At 49.4% G+C, this 17,627-nt stretch overlaps 10 protein-coding genes across 10 annotated transcripts; 8 read left to right on the top strand and 2 right to left on the bottom strand.

Moving 5' to 3' along the window:
- Positions 1-344: 344 nt before the first annotated feature.
- N7487_006998 (uncharacterized protein) lies at positions 345-2,116 on the top strand (the record flags this gene model as incomplete). Its single annotated transcript, XM_056874745.1, has 3 exons — positions 345-789; positions 1,285-1,415; positions 1,487-2,116. The coding sequence occupies 3 exons, from the start codon at positions 345-347 to the stop codon at positions 2,114-2,116; spliced, it is 1,206 nt and encodes a 401-aa protein (XP_056732465.1).
- Positions 2,117-2,829: 713 nt separating this feature from the next.
- Positions 2,830-3,021, top strand: N7487_006997 (uncharacterized protein; the record flags this gene model as incomplete). The annotated part of the gene is made up of 1 exon (XM_056874744.1): positions 2,830-3,021. The coding sequence occupies one exon, from the start codon at positions 2,830-2,832 to the stop codon at positions 3,019-3,021; it is 192 nt and encodes a 63-aa protein (XP_056732464.1).
- Positions 3,022-3,063: 42 nt separating this feature from the next.
- N7487_006996 (Zn(II)2Cys6 transcription factor domain-containing protein) lies at positions 3,064-5,254 on the top strand (the record flags this gene model as incomplete). Its single annotated transcript, XM_056874743.1, has 6 exons — positions 3,064-3,165; positions 3,289-3,460; positions 3,545-3,712; positions 3,763-4,265; positions 4,316-4,450; positions 4,499-5,254. 6 exons carry the CDS (start codon positions 3,064-3,066, stop codon positions 5,252-5,254), a joined length of 1,836 nt encoding a protein of 611 aa, XP_056732463.1.
- A 560-nt stretch (positions 5,255-5,814) lies between these two features.
- On the top strand, positions 5,815-6,642 carry N7487_006995 (esterase/lipase family protein; the record flags this gene model as incomplete). Its single annotated transcript, XM_056874742.1, has 1 exon — positions 5,815-6,642. The coding sequence occupies one exon, from the start codon at positions 5,815-5,817 to the stop codon at positions 6,640-6,642; it is 828 nt and encodes a 275-aa protein (XP_056732462.1).
- Positions 6,643-7,513: 871 nt separating this feature from the next.
- Positions 7,514-8,718, top strand: N7487_006994 (uncharacterized protein; the record flags this gene model as incomplete). The annotated part of the gene is made up of 2 exons (XM_056874741.1): positions 7,514-7,700; positions 7,727-8,718. 2 exons carry the CDS (start codon positions 7,514-7,516, stop codon positions 8,716-8,718), a joined length of 1,179 nt encoding a protein of 392 aa, XP_056732461.1.
- A 310-nt stretch (positions 8,719-9,028) lies between these two features.
- On the bottom strand, positions 9,029-9,622 carry N7487_006993 (uncharacterized protein; the record flags this gene model as incomplete). The annotated part of the gene is made up of 1 exon (XM_056874740.1): positions 9,029-9,622. The coding sequence occupies one exon, from the start codon at positions 9,620-9,622 to the stop codon at positions 9,029-9,031; it is 594 nt and encodes a 197-aa protein (XP_056732460.1).
- A 740-nt stretch (positions 9,623-10,362) lies between these two features.
- Positions 10,363-12,543, top strand: N7487_006992 (alpha/beta hydrolase; the record flags this gene model as incomplete). The annotated part of the gene is made up of 5 exons (XM_056874739.1): positions 10,363-10,738; positions 10,785-12,026; positions 12,074-12,149; positions 12,201-12,261; positions 12,316-12,543. The coding sequence occupies 5 exons, from the start codon at positions 10,363-10,365 to the stop codon at positions 12,541-12,543; spliced, it is 1,983 nt and encodes a 660-aa protein (XP_056732459.1).
- Positions 12,544-12,792: 249 nt separating this feature from the next.
- N7487_006991 (class II aldolase/adducin family protein) lies at positions 12,793-13,965 on the top strand (the record flags this gene model as incomplete). Its single annotated transcript, XM_056874738.1, has 3 exons — positions 12,793-13,171; positions 13,237-13,544; positions 13,609-13,965. 3 exons carry the CDS (start codon positions 12,793-12,795, stop codon positions 13,963-13,965), a joined length of 1,044 nt encoding a protein of 347 aa, XP_056732458.1.
- A 545-nt stretch (positions 13,966-14,510) lies between these two features.
- On the top strand, positions 14,511-15,351 carry N7487_006990 (uncharacterized protein; the record flags this gene model as incomplete). The annotated part of the gene is made up of 4 exons (XM_056874737.1): positions 14,511-14,711; positions 14,761-14,969; positions 15,019-15,090; positions 15,141-15,351. The coding sequence occupies 4 exons, from the start codon at positions 14,511-14,513 to the stop codon at positions 15,349-15,351; spliced, it is 693 nt and encodes a 230-aa protein (XP_056732457.1).
- A 163-nt stretch (positions 15,352-15,514) lies between these two features.
- Positions 15,515-16,974, bottom strand: N7487_006989 (uncharacterized protein; the record flags this gene model as incomplete). Its single annotated transcript, XM_056874736.1, has 2 exons — positions 15,515-16,390; positions 16,429-16,974. 2 exons carry the CDS (start codon positions 16,972-16,974, stop codon positions 15,515-15,517), a joined length of 1,422 nt encoding a protein of 473 aa, XP_056732456.1.
- Positions 16,975-17,627: the final 653 nt, after the last annotated feature.

Raw genomic sequence — 17,627 nt, 5'->3', positions numbered from 1 at the left:
TCCTTCTCCACCGGGAACTTATATCATAACTTATTTTTCTTCTATAATAAACCTATATAGCAATTCGACCTTAATGAAAACCAAGGTCAAAATATCTTACAGAGTGAGGTGCAGATTAGTGGCATGACAACCTCGCCACCCAACCCCCCAATATCCCGTGCCGCTAAACATCCCGATTTCCTCCCTACAAAGTGGCATGATTAACAAGTAAACCCGGTGACGTTGTGATGATTTTATTTGTGAATCATAGTTCTTCAGTAGCTAGCATATATCTATCCTAATTTCTCTCCACAAAAACATTCCCCATCATTCAAGATCTACATCAATTGAGATCTCCATCCAAAATGTCAGCGGCACAATGTACCAGACTATTCACCAGAAATATCCCTCAAGTGAGGCGACAACGCCAACTACAAAGTCCTCGTGTCACGCTCGTTGGCACTCCAACCCCAAGTCACAATCCTACCATTGACTCCGAAGTTCTACCATATCGACTCTACGAACTCTCACTAAAGAAGATCCGAAAAGAGGCACACGCAGCCGAACCCGATCTACGCCATGTCATTGCCGGTATCACAATGCAAAAAGTGGTTTCCAGTGTGGTGCACGATGATCTTCTACACAGAGTCGACATGATCGAAACCGCAAAATTACCTAGAAGATTACCGATCCTACCGGGCGCCGATGAGCCGTGGGAGCATGAAGAAATCACCGCAAATAAAACATCGAATCCGAATGCGTGGGATATGGAATCTCTTGATCAAGCGCTTTGTGAGATGGAACGCGCTAGTAAGAAAGGGAATGTTGCAAAAAGTGTTTGTTTTCAGTTAATCAGTGATATGTGAAAGTTGAAGATCAAATTTATTCCATCAACGATTGGTTGTTTGGACGTTCAACCGTTATGTAGACGTTACTTAAACGTTACTTAGACCCTACTTGGACACTACTTCGACGCTATATCTCAATATAAGACTGTGCCTGAATGTTGGGTTCGCTATAGTGCCGCCAAACCCTTGTTGACACGATATTACCATTTTCCTTGTCTATGCTTCTTGACTTACGTGCGATACTTAGCAGACAAATTCCGCCTATATCTATCGACCACTCCAATTACATGACCAGTTCCTCTTTGCTAAAGCCTCCCTCTTTCCTTGAACCACCTCTGTTTGCTCTCAATCCGGCCTCAAAAACTTACTTATCTGTGACTCGACACCACCTTCTTTCCCCCTACAAGCCTATGAAGCCTATGATTTCCTTATTCTGAGACATTACCGCAGCCTCCAGCCATGACCGAAGAAACAAGGTGGTGTCGCATCTGTAGGAAAGAGAAGCCGAACGATGCGTTTCGGGCACCTGAAGGTGCAGGGAAGGACTTTTACAAAATGTGTGAGCCTTGCCGCACAAAGTACCGAGATGTGCGTATATCACATGCCCAGATGGGGAAAAGAATACGATCACGTATCAGGTCTAGTCTAAAAAGATACAGAGATCGCGAGTTAAAAGGGCGCGCGCAAACAGGGGACGAGCTTGGCCTTATTATCTTTCCGAGCCAGCACCCCAAACTAGCTTCGACCTCCCCAACTCAGAGACGAGAGTTACCTCTGAAACCACCAGTGCCGCACAAACTACCCCCATGCCTGAACAGCCGAACTGTATGCACGCAAATTCCGGCCCACGCAGTCGAGTCACAATTGCACCGCCCGTTGTCGAAAGTTCTGCGCAAAGCACAACAACTACCACTGTCATCACCATCACAACCACCACCGTCTCTAAGAACGTGATGGAAACCCCAAATAAAACAGCGGAAGATGCGAAGACTGCACCAGATGGCATCCAACAGGCCAAAGATGAAGACCTAGAGTCACTTTCAAGTGGACCCGAATCCGAGCAGCGAAGCGAAATCGGCGCAGGTATGAATCAGCACCCTGAATTCTTTGGCTGTCTGCATTGTGAGAAATTGCGCCCATGGCCCATGGCAGGACTTCACATCTGTTTGTGGTGCATTCGGGACTGGAAGTGGTGTGCGAAGGGGGCTCATAATCAAGCCAAGGCGAGCTTCATCTGGGGTGGTGAGGAGCATAATGAATGCTATATGTGTCAATTTGCAGGCATGTAATACTTCTTGCCTAGCATGGAGACTGCAGGATTTGTATCTCCACGGGGAGCACCTATATCTATAGTATATGGTAGCTTTCATTCCTGATTTTCTTTTTCTCCATGTAGTATCTAGGTATGAATTTATACCCGATTTGGATAGATTGAGAGCGTGACTAAAGAGTGAATCTTAAAATACTGGATAAAGACCAATTGATAGGAGTATCAAGTCCATCTCTCTCGGGATGTCTTTTTTGACGTCTTTCGGAGTATTCGGTGAGTATACCAAGAATAGCTACTCGATAGTCAGCCTGCAGAGAGGCCAAAGAAACGCCCATTTAGAGAGTCTTTTAATGTACGGAGTAGCTGTAGACATATTCAACAATGAGATGCATCTTTTCAGATGTCAGTGAAAGAGGATGGAAATGTAGAAGGTCCGAGGGAGTTGGGAGATACGAAATGGAGAGACCCATACACGTGACACCCATCCAATCCAAGCGGTCAAGGTTGTGAATTTCTTCCCTACTCCCTCCTTACTTTGCCATCCACTGGGAATTTTTATACTCTGTACTCCGTACTACATACAATTTGTACGCCATCCAATTCATAATATTGAGCAGTTTATCCATTTCGACTTGGCCTCACCCCCTAATTGTTCAATCCATGGCAGTGTCGTGTCCTGCAGAGCAATATCAATGCATCCAATCAAAACCACTTAATCCAGGTCCAGTCAGAATGGCGGAGTCACTCCACCTACTCACATCCACGAACCTATCAAACCATCGCGAGGCGTCGACTAATATCAAACTAACCAGTGCCAAGGCCATACGAGAGCAAGGCGGCCCACCCCTAAAGCAGGCAGATCTCGGACTCCCACATCGGAAATCTGGCTCGCCTAAATCCTGCCGTGTCGTTGGCTCAGGATGAAGCACCCTTCCCTTCTCCCCCCTTTGAGCTACCTTTGCGGCCATGGTCGGTGGTACGCAACAATTTGTCCCCGACTCACGAGTCAGGAAGACCCCGAACCGTCAGTCGCGGTCCTGTAAAGTCTGCCGGCTCCGGAAAGTCAAGGTCCGTTATCCCCGTCATCGTGCTCAGATCGCCCTCGAGGGTCGGAACGCTCCCGTGCCCATCTGATGCGTCCCACTGGTCGTAACGCATAACCCGTAAGGCTAACGTGGATCCCGCTGTCAGTGTGACCGAGTCAAGCCCTGCCACGCCTGCTGTGCTCATGGCTACCCCTCCAGATGCGTGTATGAGCATGTCCCGGACGAAGAAGCCCGCCCGATCAGTCAGGCGGAGGAGATTCGGAACCTACGGGCGGAGATCCGAGACCTTCGGGGAAGAATAGACGATAAACAGGATGGTACGTTTGCAAGCCCCGCCCACTCTTTTCTGTAACGTGTGCCAAACTCTTGTGAATGTGGAACAATTGCTGATGTCTGTGCAGGACCTGGGGCCCAGGATCTCCAGCGCCTAGACCGGCTCGAGAGCTTATTTGAGTCCATTCACTCTGCACCAAGCCCTTTAGTCGATGACCTTGTTCGCGATATTCGGACCGCACATGTCGGCATCAAGAAGGATTTGGTCCCTGTTGGACCATGGGAAGGCATGGAAGGTATGTGGTATAACCGTTGGATAAAGAGTTACTCTTTCTGACAGCTTCAGCGTATGAATCCTATGATTATCCTTCGCCCACTTCGTCCACTCTGCCGGTCCGGAATCGCCTGTTAATCAATTCCCCGGTTGAAGACTTCAATAATATACAAGGTGATGATGACGATGACAATGACTTCGAGCGCATGTCGCTGAGCAGTGGGTCCGACTCGTCTGGCACGATCTCGGTTATGAGTATGCAAAGACCCGCGGTAGATGTGTTTGTGGAGAGATTTGTGGATGCATTTAGCCCCGAAGTGGATATGAAATCTGGAAAAGCAGGTGCATTGCGAGCTGCTGCCGGCATTCGAATGTTCTCACCGCTCATCACAGACGCGTTCGAGGCTGTCTCGGTGGCATTCTTTGGTCGTTCTGTGCAGAACAAGCAGATCGAGGCATCCGGTTTCCGACTTTATCCCCGCGTGCTGCGTGCATTGCAGGACGCGTTGGTTGACCCTGAAAAAAGCAAAGCAGAGTCCACCCTGGTGACTGTGACTCTCTTGCTAGCTTTCGAGGTTTGTTCCACAAAACGCATTTTCTTCCCGGTCAATACTAACTCCAGCAGAGCGTTGAACGGACTACCCAGAGTGGTGTCTCGGCCCACGTCCGAGGAGCAGTGCGATTGATCGAACATCGTGGGCCAGAAAACCACATGTATGGGGTCGAACATCTTTTATTTACAGAACTCCGTCCATATTGGGTAAGATAACAGGCCTTCCATGATTTTCCTCGTAATCTAACGGCTTAGATTGGCGCCGCTCTGGCGGCTCGACAACCTTCATTCCTGGCCCGTGAAGACTGGAAGACCATTCCATGGTCAGCAGGAACGACTCAAAAAGACATTCTACACCATCTGCTTGACCTAGCGACTTCGGTACCAGGTTTACTGGCGGCATCCGATGCCTATAAAGAAGCACAAATTACATCTGTCATGGGCACACAAGAGATGGCTATCAAACAGTCTACGCTTTGGAACGGCATACGCGAGCTCACAGCCAGTTTCTATAAATGGTACGAAGACTGGGTGGTCGCATACCCTGATGGGCCACCACAAGAAGCCGAACAACACGGCGACCAGGGGTTCCCAATTTTCCAACGCCGCGATCTCCGCACCGGGGCTACTTTTACCCCAACAAGATTCACCTATCCAAACCTGCTGCTCGCACAAACTATGTGTGTCTACTACGCCGTGCGGTTGGTTCTGTCCTCGATCGACACTCGGCCAGATGATCGCGTCTCGCCCATGGAACAATACGACTTGGGTTGCGGGATCTGCCGCTCGTTGGAGTTTTATATTCTCACTGCGCCGGGCAACATGATCAATCGTCTCGCATTCCCCACTCGAGTAGCGTGGGAAGCATTCCCAGGCGGAGGCCCAGAGCGCCGCTTTATGGTTGAAGTGTTTCAACTGGTTGAGAAGCGGCATGCTCTTGGACTTTGGGGCAGCTCCATGCCGGAGTTATCTACAAAAGAATCCTCACCATTGAACACGGGTAGTTCGTAGTATGGACGGAAGTATTCCATAAAGCATTCCATATGGATGTGATGTTCCTGGGCTATGATTAATTATTTTATCTTAAAGTTCTGTGATCCAGACTATTCGGACTCAATAAATGTTGCGCTGCTGCGCAGCGGTCGGTTAAATGAATCCCAATGCCCACAGGGGCATACATTGACATTGTTTATGAATTTCTAATAACTAATGGCATTGTTGTGCAGCTCCTCGTGGTATAGGGGCTGTGCTCCGCGGCTTTCCGGCTATATTACCCAAAGTAATCAAATGTTCCGGAATCCAAACCACAACAATCTGATGAATGCGAGCTGAAATGATGAGTCCCAAATTAATTTATTATTCCAACTCTAATTGGATGTTCCCGATGACACTAGATCGCATTCGATTTAGTTCCGGCAGAGATCGACACTACCAACCACTCACAGGCCGATCTGATCGATCAACAATCGATAGTTTAATGGAGATGAAAAAAAAGGAGATGTGGGTACCTGCAGAATCCTTCATAAACAGCATGGGGCCCCATGTTACGAATAACACATCTATCACACAAAATGCCTTCATTCATCAAGTTGGCGCTCTCTGCCCTCGCGGCCACCACAGCCGTCGCAACAGGAATCAACGATTTCTCCTGCGAGAGCTCCTACAACCCCGTTGTCCTCCTCCACGGCCTTGGCGCGACTTTTTATGAGGACTTGAACTACATGCAGTACTGGCTGCAAGCTCAAGGCTTCTGCACATATGCTAGGACTTACGGTGCATACGATGGTTTCCCATTGCTTGGCGGCCTGAAAGCAATCAACGAGAGTGCCCCCGAGATTGCCGCCTACATCAAAGAAATCGTGGAAAAGACCGGCAAGAGCAAAGTTGACATCGTCGGCCACTCCGAGGGTGCTTTCCAATCTCTCTACGTGCCCAAGTTTGAAGGCGTCTCCCACCTGGTCGACAAGATCGCAGCTATCGCCCCGCCTACCCATGCCACTACATTCGCCGGCATCTACGATCTCGCATACAAGTTCGGCAATGGGTCGCGCGCAGCCGTTGGTGAAGTGCTCGATACCCTCGGTTGCCCTGCTTGCAACGATCTCGGCCCCGATGGCCCAGCCGTCAAGCGCTTGAATGATGGTACCCCTATTGCGCAGCCCGGCAACAGTATCACTATCATTGCGTCCAAGTATGATGAGCTGGTTACTCCCCCGACAACATCGTTCGTTCACGAGGAAGGCGTGACAAATCGCTGGATTCAGGATACCTGCCCGTTGGATCCCGTCGGCCACATTGGTGAGGCCTATGATTTGAACGTCTGGCACTTGGTCAGGAACGTGTTGACCTCGACCCCTGATAAGAAGTTCTTGTGTTTGCTTGGGTCACCAGGTAAATAAAGAGCTTCAGGTTACCTGAGCGATTACTTTTACTGTATATAATAACTAATCTTTGAATGGATGATATCTTATCCTGTCATTCGCCGTATTTACTTTGGCTTTCTCGAAGCTTCTATATCCCATATACTATATACTCCGTCCAGACTGTATGGATTGAATTGCATTACAGTGTCTTCAGGGGCTCGGCATTTCTTTATGGAGCAGATTGTGAATACTCCTCCTATGGCTCATCCAAGCATTAAATTATTAACCCCTAATAAATCTGGTCCACGAAATACCTACAATGCAAAAATTCAGTCGCGTACCCATGTAGGCCTCCTTTGGTAATACTTTTCCGAGTCAAGTAGAAAGGAGAAAGAGGAATATTGACGATCTAAGCCTAGGCTCATTCTTCATCCTAACTAAACCTTTGATATAAATACTCAAGATCATCCTGGTTGATGAATCTCGACACTCTATTCGCTTTAGCTGCACTGTTAATTTGCCTAGGTGAAGTACATAATATATTTCTTGACTATGTACCCCTTAAATTTTGGGGATACCCTGACTTTAATGTTTGAATGATAGATCGCGTATCTTATGTTTGCCTGTATTAACTAGATTGGGAAGCACTTACCTGAGAGATGAGATACTGAGAGCAAGTAGCCATTTGCAACCACTCATCTTAACCACCACTCTCCAAGAACTCTCGAGAATCCATCACCACGGTCCGCGAGAAACCTCTGAAACTGCCAATCATCACTCTGAAATAGTTCATCTTTGAAACCGGTTCCTGCCTTAGGCACAAAGACTTTCTTCACGGAATCGGAGCTTTCTTTCTCCGCTCACATTATCTTATCTGCGACGCGCGCAAGAACTAAAAAAAATCACCATGTCAGAGCCAGACAACAAACCTGGCTCTGAATCCAACATTCATCGAATTCAAGAGCGATGGGACAGTCTGAATGAGATGTTCCAAAACACCGACCCCGAGCCTACAGAGCCTGTCGGCTCTGCCGATGATCTAGAGGCGGAAATTCGTCAAGCACAAGCTCAATTGTCCCGACTGAAGAAGCAGCGTGAGCTCATTGACATCAAACAAAAGGTTGCAGAGGAGGAGAGAGAATTGGAACTGGCTCGCGGTCGACTTCTGGCCGCGACCTCCCTGGAGCTTCCCCCGCCACCCCTGCTTCGACTCCATCCAGAAGCGAGACAAAGCAGAACAGCAAGGCTGGTATTGATGGAGCCCAAAAAGACCCTTTTGCTGCCCGATCTGAGAAGATTACCACTCCAGCACCTCTGACCAAAGCTGCTGATCGTCGCCCATCCGAGGCCAAGCCGACTGAACCCAAGCCTTCCCCTAAACCCGCAAACAATCTCGTGTCCGGTTTGAACCTCGAGCAATTGCGAGCCCTTGCAGCAGCTACCAGGTCCCCCGCCGCACAAACAGTTGTCAAGACTGAATCCCGTTCCAGTCTTCAACCTTCCGCCCGACCTTTTCATCCCGAAACATCCATCCATGCCCCACCGGTGCCCAATGTCCCGGTATACAACGGACGAGCTCTGGGAGAGTTCAAGAACTTCTCTATGGGTCTAGAGCGACACTTCGATAAATATCCAGAGTGGTACAAGATCGATGAGCGCAAGGTCACGCGGGCGCTTAAGCACGTTGCCCTTAATATCGAAGATGAGTGGAAACGACACATACGTCACCTACCCGCCGACAAGATCACCTACGCCAGTTTCTGTACTTTCCTTATTCACCAGCTCCAAAACGGAGTCTACCCAGATGTTGCCAGGTCGCGCTATATGGATAGCTATCAGCGACCGGCCCAGTCTGTGACTGATTTCTCCAATTGGATGCAGCAGTGGGTGCCGCATTTCCCGAATAATGACTCGGAGCGTGACCGCATGCGCCATCTCTTTGAGCATCTGATGAACAGGGTTCGCAACGAGGCCGATAAGACCCATTTGGACTTCGATAACTATTATGAGTTTGTCGAATATCTCCAACGGGTTGAGGATTCCATCGGCAGTCGCGCTGAGTCTCTTGGTCGCCGGGTTATCAACCCTCGAAAGCGACCTCGCAGCGACTAAAGCAGTTCGACTTAGTTGAGAGAGCTTCACTTCGAGACGATGCTCCAATGAAACTGACTTTATTTACATCTGCACCCGGGGATATATCGGAGGGAGGTGGGTTTCTTGCAATTCAATGGGGGAATTCTCCGTGCAATCAAACCTCTTGACTTTTCCGTGTACATACCAGGGCGCTACGAAAAACCTTTACAGCAAGGCATTCGTAATGATTTTCTTCATTTTTCATTAATGAACCACCTCTCCGATATCCACCGTGATCAGCTGCAATCTTTCCTACTTGTGTACATGTGTAGTTTTAATACTAGATCTCCTATAGAATACTTGGAATGCCAACAGCCGGGTTCCTGACCAGAGCCTCCTCAAGCTGCTCCTTACTTGCATTGATATAACGCTTCACCCAACCATTTCCATTACTAAACCTCACCCCCGAATTCGGCTCATCCCCCCCAGAGCGCCCTGTACTCCTTTTTGGTAAAAAAAACAACGCCTGCCGTTCATGGAAACAAGCCAAGATGATAGCGTCGGGCTCACCGCTACAGCAGGCGCAGTAACCGGGATTCTTATTGGGGGCGGGAGGTGCCACAGTCCCATTAATGAGTACCTTATTCAACATCTCGTAGCTGGTGCCGTAAACTTCGTAGATCGGGTCATCCAGGGAAGTGTGGACGAAGCGCACTTCGAGGGGGGCATGGTCATCGCAACATTGCGATCCAAGCTTCAGCCAGAGGCTGCCGATGTTGTTCAGATTGCAGATTCCGTCGTAGTCAGGGTGTTGGACGAAGTACCCGTATTCCTGAGGGAGAACGCTTGTGAGGCCTGGTGTCAGGTCGGCGATTGCTTGAATGGCCTCGGCCAGAGGGAGAGTGTGCAGGGCATCGATGTGGTCTTGCAGTTTGGAAGCCATGATGTATAATTTCAAGGAAACCTGGGGGAAGAGGCCGCCTTTTCTCCCTTTTATGTCGACGAGGCTCTTGTTTGTTTGTCATTTCCTGGAGCCACGTACTCTGTACTCCCGAATTAAGTCTGTTTGCTGCAGCTGGGGATTGAAACTGAGTGGCCATGTCAACTGCGGCAGTTGCCTGGTGTTCTGTATTCTCCCACGGACTAAAGCTCTCCGTATACATATCTATCTGCCTTGCCATACCGTGATACTGTGGACTGTACATCCAACCTCTGGTAGTCTCGGAATCCCATCAGCATGATTTTCTGCGGTAGTTGAATTTCCAATCCTTGTCTTAGGTTGTTTTGCAATTTGATTGGAGGACTTACCTCCTGCACCCGACAAGATGTTTGGCTACTGGACCCTGGAGATATGCAGGTGCATTGACCCATGAGCGTTCTTCTATTGCTCAGCACTTATCTTGGTTGGATTTGAACGAATCATATTGGATTCAATTTGAGATAAATCAATCTCCAATAGGATGCAAGGTATATCGATAATATCGATGATCGGGATGTTTATACGTAGGTTAAAAGGGGAAACCCCCCCACTTGATGGGACCCGCGGGATTGGACCCATTGACTAGTCAGATTCCCCGACTTTCTCTCTTTTTTATATTCTCGGCCTCTGGCCTTTGGGCTTCAGAGGTGTTTGGAAAATTGCACTCTGGGATCTTGGCTTTTGTGTTTTGTTTTGGTCGCGTGATGAAATCCGCGTCTTTACCGCCTTGCCAGGTACAACAGGCACACCAGGCACACCAGGCACCCCATCGATATGTTCGTTGGGGATTACCTTTGGTTGCAGCCGTGTTGATTCTCTTAGTCTGGCCTATTCCATTACCTTCATGGAAGGTAGTTGAGCCTTTGGACATCCCAGTCACATGGGACGAGATCGTTCCTTCCCAGGAGCTGAAGTATCACAATTGTGGAGATGAGTTCCAATGCGCAAGACTGGAAGTGCCTATGGACTACCAACGGACGGACGGAAAAGGTCGCACATTCTCCCTCGCTGTTGTCCGACTGCCTGCCAAGGTCCCAGTCACAGACCCACGGTATGGGGGTGCGGTTCTGATCAATCCGGGTGAGTGGATCTGCACTTGATATGATGATCTAAGCTCATATCACAGGTGGACCTGGTGGACCGGGAACAATGCAAGCGTTCGTGGCGGGTCGCGATCTCCAGTTGATCATCGATGCGGAGGCTGACCCAGAAGAGACTGGAGAAGAGTCTGGCAACAAATACTTTGATATTATCGGATTTGATCCCCGTGGGGTAGGATCCACAACGCCTCCAGTTATGTGTTTTCCTGATCCCGTATCCCAAAGGAATTGGGAATTGCAAGTCTCCGCAGAAGGCATGCTGGGAAGTGGACCGGATTCCCTGCAGAGAAACTGGCAGCGGACCCAAGCGCTGAACTTGGGCTGTTCAGTATTCGATATGTCAAGTCTAGGAACCGATGAGCCAATGATGTCCTATGTCAATACACCACTCGTCGCACAGGACATGCTGACCATTATCGAACGTCATGGAGAATGGCGCGAGAAAGAGGGCAAAAGAGCCCAGATAGCTCACAACAAGTGTCATGGACTCGATCAAGAAAACACAATCTTGAAACGGACTAAATGGCACCGTGGAAAGGAGCCACTTCTATATTGGGGTCGCTCATACGGTACCCTGCTGGGCACCACCTTTGCCTCGCTCTTCCCGGAGCGAGTCACACGAGTTGTTCTCGATGGTGTAGTCGATATGGTTAAGTACTACCAAGGATCAGGGCCGAATGTTGTTGCCGACGCAGATGCCATCTTTGATCGATTTGGCCAGTACTGTAATGAAGCTGGACCAGTGGGATGTCCCTTCTATGTGGAGGGTGGTCCAGACGCCATCAGGGCGGCCTACTCGCAGCTTGAGCAGCAGATTCTCAACAGCTCAATTCCTGTTATGGCATCTATGGAACGGGGACCAGAAGTTGTAACTTGGACAGACATCAAAGACATTCAACGTGTCGCCATCTACCAACCCCTCCTTGCATTCCCCATCCTGGCAGATAGAATGACCGAGCTAGGCAAAGGGAATGCGGTTCCGATGGCTGACTTTAAGCATGGTAGCCACTTCGGTGCATGTCCGTCCAACAAATGCAGTCTTGCTGGTCCTTGGTCGCCAGAATGTGCTACCTCACAGGATAACCTACTCTATGCCATGGCTGCTATTATGTGCTCGGATGCAGAATATTTGACGACTCCGAATATTAAGCAGTTTCAGGAAGAATGGTCTAGCCTACTATCCGACAGTGCATATTTGGGTGATTATTGGGCCCAATTGCAATTGAGCTGTGTTGGATGGAAAGCCAAGGCTAAGTACCCTTTTGCGGGTATGTCCTCTCATGACCTTTTTGCGTTCGCAACTGACCGATCTCAGGGCCGTGGGGCGCTGCTACCGCTCACCCTATGCTATTCGTATCAAACACTCTGGATCCAGTGACGCCTCTGCACAGGTGTGTGTGTATTCGCTCTTCGCTAGTGGCTGTCCATGCTAACCGCCCTAGCGCCCAACACATGTCCCAGATCTTCCCGGGATCTGGTTTGCTCCAGCAAGAATCAGAAGGAGTGAGTTACTCGCGATAATCCTCCAGCAATTCATATCTAACATATTTCATCTAGCACACCACACTCACAGCCCCATCAATATGTGTGGCGAAGGCCATTCGCCATTACTTCCAAACTGGCACATTACCAGTGGTAGGGACTCTTTGCCAAGCTGATTTGAAGCCATTGGTTGGATCCCCGCATCGTCATGCGACGATCAGCCAACACTTCAGCCCATCCGACCGTAAACTGTTCGAGGCATTGATGGCGGAGGTTCAACGGGCACCTTCGTTTCCGCTATAAAGATCCCCAAACTAGATATCATGATTGGATGAACACGTAACGAAAGGGTCTATCCAGCCTTGGAGCTAACTATTACGATTTGATGCATTAATGATTGAAAATGTTATATATCCAAGTTTAGCGATTTGATTTGGATGTTTTCGGTTTTATATTAGCTATTTCCTTATTCTTTTCAATACTATTCAGCATGTACTGTTTAATCTCAACTACCCATCAAATATCACCTTATCACCCCTAAAAAGGCGATTCATGCGAGGATATCCGCTTGCGGAGAACCAACCTCGGCTCACCGGCCAATCCAACATCGTCGATAATCAGCACCCCCGCTTCGGACCTTTCTCCGCTTTGTATGTCTGTCGAAGATCATATATAATTCCTGTGTTTTCCGACAATCCTAAATACAGACAACGAATAATCATGGCTCCTCCAACTGCCACCGAGACCCTCGCCAACACCATCAGCATGCAAGCACCACAGTCATCCCAAGCGGAAGGTGCCGAAAAGGCTAAGGTCAAGATGCAGATGCCCAGTATGCCTGTATTCGAGGATAAGATGAAGGAGCGAGAGTATTTGAAGGGCCGCCTAGCGGCAGCATTCAGAATCTTTGGTGACAAAGGATACGACGAGGGTATGCATGGTCCTATGCATGGTCCTACAGAGAAACACCGAGTTAACAACTAACATCGTCATTAGGTGTCGCTGGGCACATCACCCTACGCGATCCGGTGGATCCGACAACATTCTGGGTGAACCCATTCGGCACGGCATTCAAGCTGATGAAGGCATCAGACTTAATCCAAGTCGACCACCATGGAAAGGTCATTGCAGGTGGAGAGAACCGATTGCTGAACGCCGCTGCATTTATGATCCATTCCGCTATCCATGAAGCACGACCCGATGTCAACTGCGCTGCGCACAGTCATAGTCTTCATGGACGGGCGTTTTGCTCGCTGGGTCGACCGCTTGATATCATCTCGCAAGATGCCTGTGCTTTCCACAATGTAAGTCCTCCTAGTGTCTTGTAATACGTACTTCCACGTTCAGGCCTCTACCTAACAGGTTCAGGACTTGGCTCTCTATTCATCATTCAAAGGCGTCGTGCTAGCGGAAGAAGAAGGCCGGAACATCGCCAAAGCTCTGGGTAACAAAAAGGCCGCTCTGCTGCAAAATCACGGCCTCTTGACGGTCGGTAACACTATTGAAGAAACAGTGTTCTGGTTTGTGAGTCTGGAAAAATGCTGCTACGCTCAACTCCTAGCGGACGCCGCAGCTACTGGACGAGGTGGCCAAACAGTGAAAATTGAAGAAGCCGACGCGGCATTCACCTACAAAACAGTGGGAACTCCAATGGCCGGCTGGTTTAGCGCGAAGCCCCTGTTTGATGTGATCCACGCTGAGACTAAGGGTGAATACTTGGAATGAGATATCCACAGGGTCTAACCTTAATGTGTCGGCATTTTGGGATAAATTGCCGAGGAGATTGAATATTTTGTGCGTGAAGTGAGACACAAACAGCCGGATGCGTACGGATTATACGTATTAGCCTTCTCATCTATTTCATATTGCATTAATTGCTGTACGGAGTACGGAGTAGTCTAATTCGAATACTGACTAGTGTCACTACCGGCGCCACAAATAGACCCTGTCAGGTGAATAAAAACTCCCAATGTGGAGCTTCGGACTTGACTGGGCCTATCTGACGAAAATTAATGCATCAATGAGAGGGTCTGCCCCGTATTATGCACCGCGGTTGTCCACTTTTACTAGCCAGCCTAGTGTTGGGCTTGTTTTAAGGTGAAACATCCAGCCCTAAGGGGTTTCGGGAGATGCTCCGCTTTTGGTCGATTCCACCACTCCACTAGCAGACATGGCCGAAGTCTTGCCGGAAGGAACTATAAATACAAGGGTTGTCAGTGTCGATATGAATTCACACCAATCAACTCTTCTAGCCCATCATCATTATCACAATGCGCTTCATCGTACCTTTCCTCGCTGCCGCTGGCCTTGCCAGCGCAGGTCTGCTAGAGACTGTTGTCAAGAGAGATGACTACTGGGGTGGCAGTGTCTCGCTCGGTCCCTCCAAGTCGACCATCGTCAACGCTGTCACGACGTTGATCCCCGGACCTGCCCCACCAACTCAGAACGGTGTGCTGTTCCTCTGGCCGGGTGTATGTCCTCGATTTTTCTGAAGGGTCTTCTGGTCACTAATAATCATAGATGTCCAACGGAACCGGTGACTTGGTCCAAACCACCCTCGAAAGCTGGTCTAGCAATGCATGGTGCGGAGCCACCACCGGACAGTGGTGTGTGCGCGCCAGTGTCTTCGGCAGCTTCGGCCAGCTGGATGGTGATGGATCCCCCGTGAGCGGAACCGACCAAGTGCGGATTGAATACGATCTTGAGTCTGATGGACAGACCTGGACGCAGTACGTATGGATCCAAGGTGGCTAGATACATCGCAACTAACATTTGCAGGACTGTCACAAATGGTGAGACTGGAGCCGTGCTTTCAACCTACTCCCACGAATCTGGACCCTACATGCGAGGGTAAGTCAATTGCTAGAGTGGTATTTATTGACTATACTGACCTAACTTAGCTACGGTACCGGAACTGAGTGCAACGACAACTGCTCGGGAACTATCGCTGCGCAAAAATACCTTAATACCGTTATCACTCTCGCCTCGGCTGATACCACCTTTGGTTCGACTATTGCTAGCGCTGGTGGTGCTACTTATACTGAGGTTACTTCTAGTGAGGGTGGAAAGGTGTGGACTATCAAGGAGATTGACATTCCTTCAATGCACTAAAAGAGGCAGGGAGCACCAAGGGTTGAATTGTGAGTGTGTATGAGGTGTCGATATATTCTTTTCTTGCAAAGTGTGTAGGATAGCTGGGAAACCCCGTCAATTATTGAACGGGTTAATCGCTTTTATAATGACAAAGTTCATTGTGTATATACAAACTTCCTCTTCACCCCCGATAATCAAGTACCACCTTAAGCCGCACAGGACCAGGAGACGCCGCACCACCAATTCCATCCAGGTGTTTCTTTGACTTGACATAAGCATCAACCACCTTCTTAGCACCAGGCGTGATAATAGAGCATCCCTTCCCATCGGCCTGGCAGATAGACATCCCCTGAACAGGTTGATTCGCAATCTGCGCCTGAATAGCGGAAACATCCCATCCCGACCACCCATTATTCTCCCCATCACCGAACCCAAACTCGCCCCAAGTGCACGAGTATCCACCCCATTGATCCTTGGGCAAATGATCACCAGGCGCAGCACCCCAAGCGCCCTCGGAGTCCTCATCAAAAGCAACATAGCGAGTCTCGCCGGGTGCAAGAGTAAAGGTCAAAGCAGAGTTCCCATACCACCCGGTCAATTTGCCGTCAGGCCCGATCTTGTTCCACACAACCACCGTCCAGGGCTCATCGTTTGAACCCGTGAACTGCGCTACATATTTATACGTATGTGCCTCGGTCGGACTGACATTGATGATATTGCTTCCCCAAGGCTTGCCGACATTGCCCTGGTACTGGATCTCCGTGCCTTTGCCTTTCGGCTGAGTACGTCCCCCGAATTTGTTTGTTGCAAACTGGCCTTTCGGTGGTGTTGCGGTCCAATCTGCTGACGTGGGCCCGTCTGGCTTTGGGCCTGGGAGGACCTGGTCTACTGCTGGGAGATTAGGGATGACTTCGCTCGGCAGATCGAGTACAGCGTCGATGGGTCCGCCGTGGCTTTTGTTGTGTGGTGGTGGAGATGGACGTTTTACTGGGACGGCTTTCTCTTCTTCCAAAGAGCCCTTTGGAAGAGTGTCTGCAAGGGCCGCGGCCTTTTCTGCCTTTGGGGGATCCCGGTGTATGTGTTTGCAGGTGGTACAGGGCTGCCTCCTGGGTAGGCAGTGACCGTTACTGTATTGGTTGCAGTTTTGGTGATCGTTTGCGTCTTGATCATAGTGGTAATGGCCTCTGGCTGCGTTGGCCTGGGAGCTGGGGGCTTGGGTTGAATGAATTGAGACTGAGCGGGCCTTGTGTTTGTCGGCGCCGGGATAATAGGTTCAGGGTGCTGTTCTTGTTGATGCCAGTGCTCCTCATAGGCCTCGGGACGCGTGAGGTTGTGCACAGCATGATCGTGTGCACACGGTGTAGGCTCAGGTCTATGCCTGACAAGCGTAAGGGTCGAGTGAATGGGATTTGTTGGCGCGCAGTTTCCAAAAACGGTTGTGGTGGTCGTGAGGGTAATGGATTCCACCACAAAGTCATCCGGGGCATTATTCACGTTATCCCAAGCCAGATTTCGCGGCTCCAAGTCTTCGATAGGCGGCATCAAGTGGCGATGACGATGTCCATGGGCAGGATGCTGTATGCCAGCAAAGGCATACCCAACCAAGCCCGCGACAAGGACGGATATAGAAACGCGCCCCATTGTAAGTCACAGAAAGTTGGGATCGGCAATAGTTCCGTAGTATATTGGGTCAATGATCGACGCGATGTACTAAGGCGTCAATGGGTTTATACTCTAAAAATAAATAAAAGACACGCTCAGTTGATCGAATCCATGTCGATAGTGCGGTGTTGGCGGTTGTCGTAGTTGTCAAGTACACACGCGATCTGGGGAGGGGACATGGTTTTATACAACCCTTTGAGAAAGGAAAAAGTCTGGACTGTTTATCTGGAATGCCATCGCGCGCTTCGCCTTTGAAGGGCTCGAAGGGGACAGTAGCAGCCCTGAATTCCGGGGTTCCTTGGCCGTCCCTTGGAAGACTGTGAATCAGCCTGCATTTTTGGAGCAATTCGATACAAATCAACGTAGCATGTCTCATGCACTAGATATTAGTTAGACAATCGGGAGAAAGCAAAGAAAATAAGAGTGCCTCTTGGGGAATTAATGTTCAATGCGTCCACGTTGAGGTTCAAGGTAGATCTCAGATGGTCGATGTAGCCCCTCGCGTCGCATTCCGGCCCTCGATCACGTTCGTCCCTCTTTTTTCCCCCGCGTGAAACATGATTCAAGGGTATTACACTAGGATGTAAATTATTCTGTTTAAGTGGCTTGATCGATATTGGAATTGTGGTTGT

The sequence above is a fragment of the Penicillium crustosum genome (assembly GCF_028827405.1).
Source record: "Penicillium crustosum strain IBT 35664 chromosome Unknown utg000002l_segment0_segment0, whole genome shotgun sequence".
In the NCBI taxonomy this organism is placed as follows: Eukaryota; Fungi; Ascomycota; class Eurotiomycetes; order Eurotiales; family Aspergillaceae; genus Penicillium; species Penicillium crustosum.
Note: the sequence above shows the minus strand (reverse complement) of the source record. Positions and strands in the feature narration are given on the sequence as shown.